This window comes from Prinia subflava, chromosome Z (genome assembly GCF_021018805.1).
Source record: "Prinia subflava isolate CZ2003 ecotype Zambia chromosome Z, Cam_Psub_1.2, whole genome shotgun sequence".
In the NCBI taxonomy this organism is placed as follows: domain Eukaryota; kingdom Metazoa; phylum Chordata; class Aves; order Passeriformes; family Cisticolidae; genus Prinia; species Prinia subflava.
This window is the reverse complement of record NC_086283.1, coordinates 90,676,231-90,691,171: the sequence shown is the minus strand read 5'-3', so window position 1 is coordinate 90,691,171 and position 14,941 is coordinate 90,676,231. Positions and strand designations below refer to the sequence as shown.

General features: G+C 36.0%; 1 protein-coding gene across 2 annotated transcripts in view; it reads right to left on the bottom strand.

Annotated features, from left to right (window-relative positions):
* The window catches only part of MTREX (Mtr4 exosome RNA helicase), a 40,199-nt gene that overhangs the window by 24,630 nt on the left and 628 nt on the right, over window positions 1–14,941 (bottom strand). For both annotated transcript variants that reach the window (XR_010083419.1, XM_063422034.1), the window contains exons 2-15: window positions 14,382–14,513; window positions 13,211–13,277; window positions 11,450–11,512; window positions 10,813–10,925; window positions 9,871–10,045; window positions 8,835–8,925; window positions 8,359–8,483; window positions 7,104–7,202; window positions 6,228–6,330; window positions 5,961–6,092; window positions 4,709–4,788; window positions 3,978–4,088; window positions 3,222–3,323; window positions 1,754–1,879 (exon numbers count right to left, since the gene is read on the bottom strand). Coding sequence is in view for 1 of the 2 variants with exons in the window: in XM_063422034.1 (XP_063278104.1) it covers window positions 1,754–1,879; window positions 3,222–3,323; window positions 3,978–4,088; window positions 4,709–4,788; window positions 5,961–6,092; window positions 6,228–6,330; window positions 7,104–7,202; window positions 8,359–8,483; window positions 8,835–8,925; window positions 9,871–10,045; window positions 10,813–10,925; window positions 11,450–11,512; window positions 13,211–13,277; window positions 14,382–14,513 (1,519 nt within the window). In the remaining variant the exon portion in view is untranslated. The remainder of the gene's footprint in view (window positions 1–1,753; window positions 1,880–3,221; window positions 3,324–3,977; window positions 4,089–4,708; window positions 4,789–5,960; window positions 6,093–6,227; window positions 6,331–7,103; window positions 7,203–8,358; window positions 8,484–8,834; window positions 8,926–9,870; window positions 10,046–10,812; window positions 10,926–11,449; window positions 11,513–13,210; window positions 13,278–14,381; window positions 14,514–14,941) is intronic.

Sequence of the window (14,941 nt, the reverse complement as noted above, 5' to 3'; positions counted from 1 at the left end):
AAGTGATCTACTACTTCTTCTTTTATCTTAATTAATTCAGATGGAGTTCTATAGTTCTCAAAATACTGACTTTTCAAACTTTAAAAAAACCCACCTTTTCAATGGGTGACCTTATAATATTTTAAAGTATGAAGATAAATACTTGAAATACCATTTCTTCTTAAGTTACTAACAATGATTTCATATAAATTAACTTTTTGGGGAATTTTTAATAAATACAATTTATAAGGATTCTCATTTGCTTCTCTCCTTTTGTATATCCTTCTCTTCATTTTTCAGCTGAGGAAGTACAAACGTGTAAAACCTTTTTAAAAGTATGACACAAAAGTACATCTGTTTTCTCAAACAGTCTTAAAAACTCACAAAAACACAGTTAAAAAAATTAGTCTTCATACCTCTCAGGGATGTACACATGCATTAAGAGTCAAGAAATAAATATATGTACACTCCACTCAGAAAACACAAATCAAGACTAACAAATTAACACAAAACGTAATGCTACCATACCATGAATATTTCTGAAATTTATTTTACTGATTATTAGTTAACCATAATGCAGCATTCACGAAAATTCTGACTTTAAGAAGGTAAATACTACCTTCTGGAAGTATAAAAGGTACACATAATGTACATATTTACAAATATAGTATATTATGGATTAAGAGGTAGCACTGACAGATCAAGGCACACAACAAAGAATCCACCTCTGTGTAATCAGCAGCAGCCACATAGGTACTTTCCCCCTTGTTCCTAATTTGCCTGAAAAAAACCATTGGAATCTCTTTTCTTGGTAACTGCTACATGTCTTTTGTTAACATAACTTGATGCTGACTTGAGATGATCGCCACAATTTATACCAAGTCTAGTAATACTGCAAATGCTGTTTTAACACAAATGACCTGCTGTTTGCAGCAAGGCTACAAGCTCCTAAACAGAGTGCAGTGTAAGTTTTCAATTTTAGTGTGTGTGTGCAATTAGTCTAAGTAGCCTAAGACAGGCAACTCACACAATAGATTATTATATTTGTGGTTACTCTTGCCATGGAATTTAAATAGAAGCGTAATGACTACAGTATTTCATATCCAAATTATAAAGCAAGAGGGTATTAGTGTGATAATCTGTAACAATTCCCATTACAGTTTGGGGAAGTCATGTAGTTTAATGCCAGTCTCAACCACAAGTGATTTTTTTAACCTCTTAATTTCCAAACTTCAGAATTTTCTGCAAGAACTGTCTTTTCTCCATAGCTGATTTCAGCACACTGACAGCCCCTTCACTCTTCTTTATTGTATGTGCCTCATTTTTGCATGACCTTGTCCATTTTGTCTATCACACTGACAGTCCATTAAGGAAGATTTATTTCATCACCAAGAACCAAGAATTTAGTAACTCTTGTGAAAGCTCAAACCTTTTCCTAGTTCACAATAATGCTTAAACTGACGGCAGTCAGCAAGAAACAAACAAAATGTTACAGTGTAGTGCTATCACTAGGAAAACAGGATAGAGTTCTACTCGTCCTGCCTGATAGCCCTTTTATACAAAAATGGATGATACTACTTTTGTGCAAATAAGCATGACATTAGTCTTCTGACTTTGTTTCACAATGGAAACTCCTATGAGAATTCACTCAAAGCTACTTTTAGGAGCTGTCATCTTCTACCTGCATGATCTTCTTGTCTAATTTTCCATGTAGCATTACTTAAGTGAGCACAATCTTGTTGGGAGAATAGAACCCAAATAATGTCTCTCCTACCTTCAAAAGCTGCTTGCCAATTGTTGGACTCATTTTTTCATCCACCATAAGAATTACTATTCCTCTGTCATCCATACCTCGACGTCCTGCACGACCTGACATTTGAATGTATTCACCTGACGATATCTACAATAAAATTGAAAAAAATAGAAAAAGAAATTAACAAACAACACGAAAATAGCAGAAACACATAATGTGCTGATTACATTGCACAGTGACAGGATGTATAAAAATTAGCAAAGAAGGGTTATCCAATTTATCAGAGACTTATCCATATTGACTTCACTAGTCATACTTATCATGAAACAATATAAATCCATGACTATGAATAATGTAATGCAGCAGTAAAAGTTAACTAATGCTCTTACAGTTCCATATCATGGTGCATCATTTTAATAAGCACGAAAACCATTTTACTAATGTCTTTTATAATGGAAGGCTGCTGAGCGTGGTAGAGAAGTAACAGATCTTCAACATACTGATAATGCCTCTCCACCATCTTGAAGTAATGTATCGTTTCATTCAAATTATTTAAGCGTAACATTAATACACTGATACTTGCAAAAGGAGTATTTTTATACCTCCTAACTGTGAAATGGAAGAGTTTATAAAGAACTGGGACACGGACAAGAGGCAGCTACAACTGGTTACCTATGTCTCAGCAAGTTATGGAACAGGGGTTTTGTCATCTGTGGAACTGCATTCTCAACAACTCCCCAAGTTTCACTTTTGGTCAGATTTCAAAAACTATTTAGGTAAACTGTGCTAAATAATTTCAGAAGTTCCACATTTCTGCGGTTTGAAAGGTAACCCATTCTCATATATACCTTACAGACATGCAATCAGAATGAATAATGAAACTGAACAGCCCAAATGAAGATTGAAGAAATGTTTACTCCATAACACAGGTCAAGTCACTCGTCCCTTCACCATGGTTCTTACAAAGCTTTGCTGTGGTGATTTGCAAGATCTCATTTTTTTTTTTAAGTAAACAACATGCATGGTTTTTAATGTCTAAAATTTTACAATTATGCAAAAAATTCTTCTGTAAGAAAACAATACTCTTCCATGGTAAATGACCTCTTTTCTTGGGTCTGTCAAACTGATAATCATTATGATAGGATATGTAAATCATTTATTCTTCAGAGGTCTCTGATACAGGATAAAATATCTGGGTCTCACGGTTTTGGAAAAGGTGTGCAGAAGTCTTAGTCTAATCCAATGTCTGCTGTTAACCTGTATTTGATTCCTTTTTGATGTATCTATCAAACAATCTCATGGATAAAGTGAGGAACCTTGTCTTCAGAAATTTGTGTATTAACTATAAATGGATTAGAAGTGAAGATTTTTTGAAAGAAAAAGTATTTTCTTTCAAAATACTACATTGAGGTGAACACATCAAGAGTAAACTTAATCCCAATAAGGTTTAAATAATTCAGTTATTCAACAGAACCTCTTTATTACTTACCCATCGGAAATCCTTCCCATCAAATTTACTGGCACTTGTAAACAGCACAGTTCTGGCTGGCATGTTAATTCCCATAGCAAAAGTCTCTGTTGCAAATAAGGCCTAAATAAACGGATTGACATTAAGCAAGAAAAAAAAAAAAAGGGATCTCAAGTAAACATAATAGTCAGAGACTGCTACATGAAACCTCTCTGGCTTTTAATGTTATCTGTGCAGCCACAAAGAACACAGGCATATTCAATACTTAAAAACTGGACCAAAACCATCTTTCTATCTTCCCTTATTTTTCCTTGGAAAGCATGAGAACTAAATAGATGGGACCATGAGAAAGACTCCAAAATGAAACATAATGGAGTGTAAATTATATTAATCAATAATAGTAATTAATGTCAATATTCAAGTTTGCCAGAAGAAAATAGGAGTTAGCTATCCAAAAAAATCACCACAACATTTAACCAAGATTACATTTTTCTGACTATTTGTCCTTACAAGAACAACCAACAGCCAGCTTGGTGAATGTCCAGTCATTCATGAGAGCAAGATGTAACATAAAATAGTTGAAGAAAACATTAAAGTTAGACACTGTAAGTTCAAATACTTGTGAATAAAATCTGGAATACTTAGATCTACAGCTGCTGTTGTATAGGTCTTCACTGTAATACACTAACATACACCCTGAGGTGAGGTGTATTTCTTGGATTTTCAGGATTACCGGCCATGCAGTCACAACAAACTACGGATGGACATGAAAAATACCTTTATTAGGCCCTCTGAGAAAAGGATTTCTATGGTTTCTTTTAAGATAGGAAGCAAACCACCATGATGAATACCAATTCCTCGCTTCAGAAGGGGAAGCACATGTTCAACCTGCGAAGAAACATACAAAAGACCAGCAAACAAATTGTAGCATTTGTTACTAAAAGTTGTATGGAAAGCCTCAACACTGATCTTAATGTAACTCACTATTTTCCAATTAAAATAAAATAACTACCCCTTCAATCTTGTAACATTCTGGTTAGAAGCTTGTATTTTTCCACTGTAAAGATGGGAAAACATCACTATGCTTGGTCATTATACAATAAATTAGAGTGCAGATGCATCAATGAACCTTTCTGAAAGCAATCAATAACTGCTAAGTGCATACTGCACTCTCACTTATACTATTTCCAGACTGTTTAACCTTGGTTTACCTCTTTATAAACTCTAAGGTTTACTTAAAAACATAATTGTAAAAAATGAAACAAGGGGCAGGAGCTCTACTGTTAATTCTGATATACATCATCTGCTGCAACTGCAACTGGAAGGAATCCTTATCACCTCTTTCATAATGACAAGAAGCAATGCAGGAGACACTAAAACCTGGGGAAATGAATGAGATTATCCAGTTTTATAATATCTGCATCTTCTACAAAAGACCCACAGCTTCACAAGTTGCAGAAAACAGGATAGCAGCAATTCAACTCTATTCAAAAGAACCCTCCACTCACCTGAGGAAGCTTTTTGTCTTCATCCGAGAGACAATCAATTGCGTTATTGAAGACCTCTTCAACCATTTTTTTTTCTTCATCTAAGAAGGCAATTTATAAGTTACTAAAATGAAGAAGGCTAATACCAGACGTAAATAAAATGATACCACATTCTAATATTTATGAAATTGCACAATAAAAATTGAGTGGAATGCCCTGAAGTCTACACATAACCACCCACAGGCGGGTCAGGCAATCAGGACTTCAATAAGCCTAGAGGAGCCACATGGTAACCAGAAGCAGAGAATCAGGACAAAGAAAACTAGAACAAACCTTTCAGAATAGTCCAAACCAGCTACTTCCAAGCTTGGGATTTATCAGTCTTATGTGCCCCCTGCCTATTTCATAAACCTCCCCTGTTCCTCTGCCACCTACTAGTCCCTGTCTGGATGAACACAGAGGTTCTTCCCTGTTAACTTAAGAAGTTTACAACCTTTTCCACTAAGTAGTATGAATATCAAGAACATACATTCAAAGATGCAATTCTGAAGAAAACGTGAAAATACACCTCTGCATTTACACATTTCTTTAAACTTTCTGACAGAAACACCTGCATTGTTCTGCCACACTGAACCAAAATGTGTAAAGACTGGAGCAAGTAAGCACCCAAGAACCCTGAAAAGCTCACAAACATGAAACATTGATTTACAAGAAATTCCTTATTTTCGTTAAAACTCTTTAGATTTCCAAGCAGCAATGAGCTTCAATTTATTTGCAAAGCATGGTCTTAGTCCAAGATGAAAAAAATCTTCTCTCTTTAACGTTTGGTTTTTGAGAAGCAAGGAGAAGGAAATAATGAAAAATGGATTGCATTGTCAAGAAAGAACAGTCTACGGGTTTGTTATACAGTTGTTTGTACTTGAGAGTATACTATTTTTCTAATGAACCTAATAGGAATATTTTGGGAAATACTTTTTATGATCAGACTTCTCTCATTATAGACAGAATTTTCTAGGAATCCTTGTGTTATTATTATAATAAATGGCATACTGGAGCAAGAAATAGAGTTTAAAGTTGATGAACAGTTTGACATTGTGATGACCAAGTACTCTGCACACCAATATTCCTACCGAATACAGCTAAAGGTACCATCATAGTACATGATAAAAGCAGCACATATTTTCATTTTGGTTTTACACATAATGTTTAACAGGAAAAGTAATATTTCATAACAAACTACATCTCTGAATAGAATCCAACTGGTTTTCTGTACCTGTATTGAAATCTAACTTTGTCATCTGAAGTGCATAGGCTTCACAGTCTTTCTTACTGAAGCTGAAAATAATCACAGGTTGGAAATTCCTTTCCATGATCATCTTCACAATCTTAAAAACATTTGAAGGACCTGCAGAAAGATTACATCAATTTAAAATTAAATTTTACAACAAAAAGTATCTTGTGGAGCAATTGAGAACAAAACTTGCATAGAACTTTGAAAAAAATTTATAGCAAAAATTAGCTAGAATGGGTTGAAACTCACCTTTTGTTCCTCCTTTCCTGCCTTTTTGATCCCCTTTTGCTAAGTCTCCTGCATCTCTAAGCACCTGCATTGCTGTATTAAAATTGTCTTCTCTGAAATCTCCCTAGATGTAAAACACAACCTTTGTAAATACAAAGCCCACTGAAAAACACTTAGCACTTTGCACAGCCAGTACCATTACACCATATATACATGGTAAAATGACAAAAACAATGCATAATCTATCAAAAGAGTTTATAGGTCAGTGTCACAGCTCAAAATTACACTGCTATGTCCCTAAAGTCACTGCTCATTGCTCTATCCACCACACTACTCACCACGCCAGACCTGCTGAATGACACAGTACCAAAACTGACTTTTAGGAATGTCCACATAGAACCACACTGCCCAATGAAGACCTGTCTTCAAGGGCAGCACTACTGTTTATGGCATTACTTCTGCTGAGTGTGCTAATATAAATTTTAAACAAGTTTTTAGTTCAAAAACATCTAAAGAAATGGAAATGTTTTGCTCCCTTGACTAAAGTCAAATATACACGCCACTATATTTTCTTTTGAGTGAGAAACAGTACAAAACATCAACTACTTTGCAGATTTACAGCAAGCAGCATGCAGTTTAGAAAACAAGCAAGGATGTGGGCACTTAAGACTTCTCAGGGAAGTATTACTCAGCTGATTGCATGACATCAGATAATAAAACAAAATTCTTGTGTAAGATTCCAAAACACTAAAAGCCATTCAGAGATACCCATTACTCACTTGTACTTTATTTTAACAAAAACATCCTTTATAGAGTCTACCCAAATTTTGCAAGAGCTCAAGCTTTTGACTGCTATGAGAGGAAAACAAGCTTTCAGACAAACTGAGCATTCCTTACATTTTCATCAACAACCAGATGGAGTCCATCTCCTCCTGCTGGAAATATATAATGCTGCAGTGGAGTGGGTCGATAGTCAGTGTAAATCACATGGCAAGGCTATAAAGAAGGAATTCACAAAGATATTTTAGAACTGCAATGTAATATCACTTGCTTGATGGAAATCCAATACATTACTATTAAAATACATCTTTCTAAAAACCAGAAAGTAAGGCTTTCAGAAACTAAGATAACAGATCTTCTGTGAATATGGATTTTATTACTAATGATATTGCTTAAGAAAATGAAAGTTTGCAAATGTTTTAGAACACAAGTCAGCAGCAAAAATTCTTTCTCAGGAAAACGGAAGTCAAGATAGCCAGTATTTCTTTCAGCACTATTAGACAGACTTGAAATACTAACATCTTCTAAAATCAAAGGAAAACCTGTTAACTTGTATTTTGTAAAAAAAGCCTGAATTATTACTGAAACACTTAAGAAAGACTCACAGTAGACTTTCATGAGCATTTAAGGTTTTGATGTATGGAGAAAGCTTGTTTAGGAAAAAAACTACTTTAAAACATTAAATATTACATAAATCTGCATTTAAAAACCCCACAATCTAATGGTCTGCAACACGAAGTCAAGTAGATATCTTTTATATTATACTCCATCACAAACAACATAAGAATCAATCTCCAGGATATTTTTAAAATTGGATCAATCTCTTTTTGATAACAAATTCCCCAGTTCTAACTCACAAAGTCTTTTCTATAAAAGCATATCTTAGAAAAAAAGAGAACAGAATTTAAAAATTAAAGGTTACAAGAGAGGATAGATTTCTTATGTAACACTTTCCTCGCTTGCAAGCATATAGTGTTCCCTATGAATTTAAGATTTGCTTTTGATTTCTACATGGCCATTTACAGAGCTCCTCAAGCGAGCTCTCCCAATAACCTCCTGTCTATCAGCCCTCAGAAAATCACTGTATGTTCACCAGGTTTCCTAACTCATAATCTTTTCTGAAATCAGACAGGTGACTAAATAATTGTGGAAAAGAAAACATCAAGAAACAGCTCTAATGTTGCCATTCAGAAGCAACAGCCAGTACACATGCAAAAGTAGGAATATAGCTAGAGAAGCCAGGAGTGATCTATACTATCACCTACAAGCAATAAAATTACTAAAAAGATACTCAGAGGTCCAGTTATCAAACAAATAGACAGTATTATGCCACAAGCCAAAAAGCACAGAGGTACAGTATCAGAAATATAACCTGTTTGTGAAGATGGCAGATCCACTCAGCAAACTGACGGGCATTTGGAATAGTTGCAGAAAGGAATACATAATGTACATTATCAGGAAGCAAAATAATAGTCTCTTCCCAAACCACACCACGTTCTGAAAATAGAAAGGCATACGGAAATTTATGTGAGCAAAGTACGTTTCTCAACCCTGAAGCCAAAGAACAGCATACTTAAAAACAAAATAAGACAAAAAACACCCTCCAATCTCCTCTACACAAGTGGGCTGTATCAAATGCTCTCAAAGTAATTTTTTATTTGGTGAAGAAAATACAAACCGCAACACACATTTATATAAACTCAGTAGGAAACAAATTATGAATTGGTTATACAAAAAGATGACAGATTTTAAAAGAGAAAATAAGACTTAATTCTTCAAAAGAAAAAGACATTGCTCTTGGGCAAAAGACTCAAAGATTTAAAAAGAAGAACAGTACATATAGGATACCTGTATCTCTCATGTAGTGAATTTCATCAAAAATAACCCATGCAACTTCACGCATGACCTCAGAGCCTCTGTAAAGCATACTTCTCAAGATCTAGAAAACACAGCAAAAGTTGAGTCTCTGCACATGAAATAACAACAGTGATGTTACACGGGCATTGGAAAGAAACTGCCAGAATTTTTTGTTCACATTCACATGGATATATAAAACCATATTTTGCACAAAACATAAAAGCATTTAAAGATAGGTTTTGAGATGCTTTCCAAATTCATTCCAATCTAACAATCTCTCTACCTGAGAAAAATCTGAAATGAACAGGAAAGAATGAACCAACGTATTTCTCCAACCTTCCACTAGCAGGTAACTGTTACAGCTCTACAGAGCTCCTTCTGTCAAGCCCTGTTTTTATCTCATCATAATAAATAAGCTCCCTGTGATTAAGAGGAAATCTTTTGTCAGAAATCAAATCAACCTCTCTAAACTCCACCCACTAAAGTTATACATGTTTCTTTGAGGTAAAGGCAAAAAGAGGAAAATTCCTACTCACTGCGGCATTTCTAGAACAGAAATGTGACAAAACTCTGTAAACAGTACTTCACTACCAAAGACGAAAATATTCATGTTCATACATATTCAAAATATTCATACATATTCCTGGAGTTCTAGCACCTACTGTAAATCACTCAACTGCCCTTCAATGAATTTGCTCTCCTTATTTTACCTTTCTAGAACAAAATACTGACCACGGGATTTACGAAATTTAACTTTCATTATTTCATATCTACAGAATACTCAGTGTCTTGAGTGAGCATTCAGTGAATTCTAACTCTCTCCACATTAGAATCAGAAGTTCCTGACTTACACTTCAGAAGCATAAATTCACAGAGATTTACCAAAAGTTAAAATATTCAAATTAGTCATAATGCACTTTAGAACATTTTCCACCCTAACTAGGCCATTTTAGTCTTTTAAAATTAGACCTCCCCAATCAAAAAGGGTAGAAGAAAACACTGATCAAGGATTGATGTTTGATCTTACCTCAGTTGTCATTACCAAACAAGAAGCTGTTGGATTAATGGTGACATCCCCAGTCATCAAGCCAACATCCTGAAATTCTTCATACATCTCACGGTACTTCTGATTACTCAAAGCTTTAATTGGACTTGTAAATATCACACGCTGCTTTTCCCTCAAAGCCAGGGCAATTGCATACCTGTATTTAAACAATATCCATATCAACAGCTGTCAGGAAGACAGTGTATTACTTAGCTTAAGAACAAAATTATGCAATTCAGAACACCAAGAGAAGGATACACAGCATTTGAATGCATGCTCTCATGTATCTAGCATTTCATATCCAGATTACTAAGTTCAGTACAACTATATATGCATCTTTGGAGAGTGAGAAATCTTTAAACGCCAGGTTAGATGATTTTTACGGACACATGTACATGTACATTCATTTAAAAACTATCACTGTGTCACAGCAAAACTATTATTACTTGAACTTGTGCTCTAATACATCTTCATGAATATTTCACTTCTCACTCCAGGTCAGCACTTCACTGTCTGAACCAAACCTGACAGAGAAGCTGCTGACTAAATCAAACCACTGCCTCTAAGAAAAAAAAAAAAACAGAAGAAAGTCCTTATTAGTTCTAGCCACAGGCTAGAAAACAAAGGTATTTTTCCTAGATTTACAAAAATCTATAATGAAGAAACTTCCATATCAAACTATACAGTAACACCTTGACAGTTTAAAAATAAAAGCTAAACTTAAACACAAAGTAAGCCTTTCACTACCCACTAAATGATGAAAGATATAATTTTTATATTCCAGAGTAGCCAATTCAATTTTAACACTGATGGACTGAATGTTTTATCAAGAAACTGGGATGCAACAGCTGCTGATGGTTCAAGAAAGTGACAGAAGGGACATCACACTGTTCTTTCATTAGAGCCTGTTAGAAAAGTACTTACTCAGCACAGACAGTTTTGCCAGCTGATGTGTGAGCTGACACTAACACAGACTGATTATTATCTACACAAAGAATAGCTTCTCTCTGAAATGCATCAAGAATAAATGGATATTCCTAGAAGAAAAAAAGCAAAAACATTACAGAAGTTTAAGACAGACTTATATATATATTATAATTTTCTGACTTGACCTAGTGTGTAAATTAGAGGCAGAAATTAAATCCTGCAGACATTTGTAATTTCTGCTGATCTCAATCCAGTACTATCCAACAACTTTGTATTTAAATACTTTTATCTCATACCATACCTAAGATCTTCGCTGATATCTTCTTGTCTTAGCAAATGAAAATCTTGCCCTGATGACTGAATTTTCACTAGTTTACCAGCTTAGGAACAGAACTAGAATGCTGTCCCTGCTTGATGTTACAGAAAGAATCGACATTGTAACACCCCATCCACCTCATTCAACCATGTAATTTTTTCTATCAAATTTTAATATAAAAGCATCAATTTATGTCAGACCATCTTTTACAGCCCTTATTAAGTACATAATTTTTCCCTCTACTCTCACTGTGTAAAGCATGTACAAAAAACGAAAAATAGAAAAAAAAAAGAAAAATAAATGGAATCTAACACATACTTTTGCAGCTTTTCCAGTTCTTGGCTTCAAACCTGTGAATTCTTCATTTGCTGGAAGTGCAACCTATGAAATACATTTAAAATAAAAACAGTTGCAGATTTCTGTGGCCACAGCAGTGACATTTTTGGCAATGTAAGGTGTACAAAAACCAATCTGAATTTATGTTATCGTGTTTCTACAAGCTCACGTGTCAAGGGTTCATTCCTTCCTCCCAAGAGCTTTTCAGTCAATCTCTATATTCTCCTGTGCTCTCAACAGTGCTGCTTCTCTCACCCTTCTGATATCCCTACTGTCTTATGTTATACTCCTGCTTCACCTACCTTGGAACATTAGCTTTTGAGTCAAGACACAGTTGTATCTTCTGGCCAGTGGATGCTTGAAGCAACTGCTGAGCTCACGTTGACAACATTCCCTTTCCAAATACACTGTATTTATACTGGCAACATGCTCATTCCTGGTCGATATCTAATATTTATTCACTTGAAATAGGGACGGTCTCTTCAGTTACTAAGTGATGGCAAACCTTTACCAGACATCTCAAAAAACCCAAAAACTGTACACACACACAGGCTTTAGCACCCTGATCAGCAGCTGTATACACAGTTCCCTCCCTACAGAAGTCTGTTGATACAGAGCCCTCGAATGTGACCCTAATTAATTAGAGTTAGTTCAGGAAAACAGCACAAAAGAGAAAATTACCATAACAGGACAAGGAAGTTAAAATTTACATATTTGATTCTCACAAAAACTCTTTCTGATAGTCATATATAGATGCATGATTATTCAAGAACACATTAATTTAGGAAAGCACTAATAGTTTGTATTTTTCATATCTGAATTTGTTACGTCTACCAACACAACTTGAAAATGGATAGTTTTTATTACTTTGGACATTAAAAAAACCCTAATTTTTTTAATCAAAATATATTTTCCTAAGTAATCAGCTTTTCAAGAGAGTCCTTAATTCCTGAACCAGAATAGCAAAATACTTCAATGTACTGATCACACTATGAACAGAAACTTGATTTACCAACCAGTAGGTTTTTCTCCTCAAATGTTCTTGGTACCTTACAAATATGGAAACCTATCAACATTACCATTGAGTCTTTCACAATCACTCATTTTAAATATGATTGAAACTCCTTCTGCTAAGATATCCTACTAATTTTTCAAGTGCAGTTGGTGCATGCTCAGTGTCAGATACAGACTGCAAACTCTTCACAACCTTAAACAGTATGAAATACTGTATATGCTGGAGTGCAGGAAAGCTTTCCAGAGGGATCAGAATACACTGGATCAATAGGCAAAGACCAATGGTGTGAAATTCAGCAAGGTCAAGTCCCAGGCCCCACCTTTGGGCCACAGCTCTAAGTAGAATGCAGGCATCCCCAGGTGAGGGGCAGTTTTTTCTCTGAGGTAACAAGCAAAAAGAGAGTATGAAATGACCTGACACTGTGAATGGGGAGACTGGACATTACAAAAGAGCTGCCAAGCATTGGACCAGGCTGTCCAGAAAAGTGGTTATCATCTCTGAAGACATGTAAGACATGTGTAAATGCGGCACTTGGGGACAAGGTTTAGGGGAGGACTTGGCAGTGCCAGGTCAATGGTTTGACTCAATCTCAAAGGCCTTTTCCAACCTAAAAAATTCTGTGACATAATAATTGCAAGCAGAATGAAGAATACTGTTATACCAGCAATGATACACAAAATTAGGTGTAACAAGTCTGTACTTTTCATGTGCTTCTTCACTGTACTCACCTCATGTGTACAACCTTCAACAGTTTCCACAGACTGCACCTTTACTTGAGGCATCAGATCTGTCAGACTAAAAAAATGAGTTAGGATTGCCAAAAAGTATTCAAAAATCCTGTTGTTTATAAAAGTGAACATGTCGAATTCCACCTCTGCTATAACTGCAACATTAAAAAAAGTCCTGACAGTCTTGGCATGGACAGGCTGCAGAGGTTACCACCAGGACTACTACTTGTAAGTCAAAATTTTGCTACTGTGTAAATCTACTTGAGCTATTGACTCAAAATTGCACCAGAAAATGTCTCGGATCATATTGACTCATACAAAGTTTTATGATTAAATGAGGACTTTTTTCAAGATATAATGAAACTAAATTTAGGATCTGTACTCCTGCTACCAGTCCAGAGAGTGAGAGCAGCTTGAAGCATGCCAAGCACCTGCCTGAGGACAAGGCCCCTCTTTACCAGTTCCTTCTCTCATGGCTACTAGAAGGGACTGGAGTTCCAAAGCATGAAAACTGTTTATTTCTGATGTCTACATCCTACTGACACCACCAACACAGAAAATTACTCAAAACATTGGCTCTGGTTCTGTTTTGCTTCTGTACAGTACAGTTCTGTACCCTCTGGTTACAGTGTTTCAAGAAGTCTTCTCATGAGCTTTTCACAGAAAATCTGACATTAAACTCCAGAAAAATCATAAGAAAGACCAAATGACAATAGAACTACCACCTTAGATGCCTCAAAAGCCTTGTTTGTCTTACTGCCAATTTATTCTTCCTGCACCCCAGGCCAACTATATCTTTACACATCATGGTACACAGCAAGCCTGCCTCCTCCCATGTCCTTCCAGCCCAGCTCCTGCTCCGTGTGGAATCAACGACGGCTTTGACCACAAGTCACCAATTCAAAAGAGTAACCACAAATTCATTAACATCTTCTCCTGCAAATGCCTACAGATGTGCATCGTTATTTTAAATACACCCAGCATTCATCACTGCTGGGGCTGCACCGGCAGAACACTCTCACTTACACAGATAATGGAAAATGAAACTTGTGCAAATTCATCTTTACAAGAAAACACTGCTAAACTACTTTGCATCAACTGTTCCCAACTGGCATATGGCTTACCAGGGTGGCTTGCTAGGTGTAACTTACACATTAAGCCAAGCACTTACTTAACATCTTCTGATAACACATCTTCCAATTTCGGTTTTTTTCCCAAAATAACATTTTCAGTACTGCCAATCTCAACTTCCCTTTTGGGCTTGACTACTGCTGGTACTGAAGGTTTTTCCTCTAATCGTTTTCTGCAATATAAACACACAAAAATTTATATTTTACATAATTTACTTATGTATTTTCAGGAAAGAAAACAGATACCCTAAGGGCCACTGTGATCCCACTGCACTTGGGGAACAACCTAGGTAACTTCACCCACAAAATCAGCCATGGAATTTCAAACCAGTTCCCAGATAAGCTGGCCACCAGGTCCCCACACCCCCCAGCTGGCCACAGAGCCAGGGATCCTCGGAAGGTGAGTCACGGAGTCACAGAATGGGTCAGGTTGGAAGTGAGGACAGCAGGTCGTCTGGTCCAGCCTCCCTGCTCAAGCAGGACCATCCTAAAGCACACTGCACAGGACTGGATCTAGATGGTACTTAGATATGTCCAGTAAGGGAGACTACACAAACTCTGAGCGATCTGTTCCAGTGCACACTCATCCACGCACTTAAGA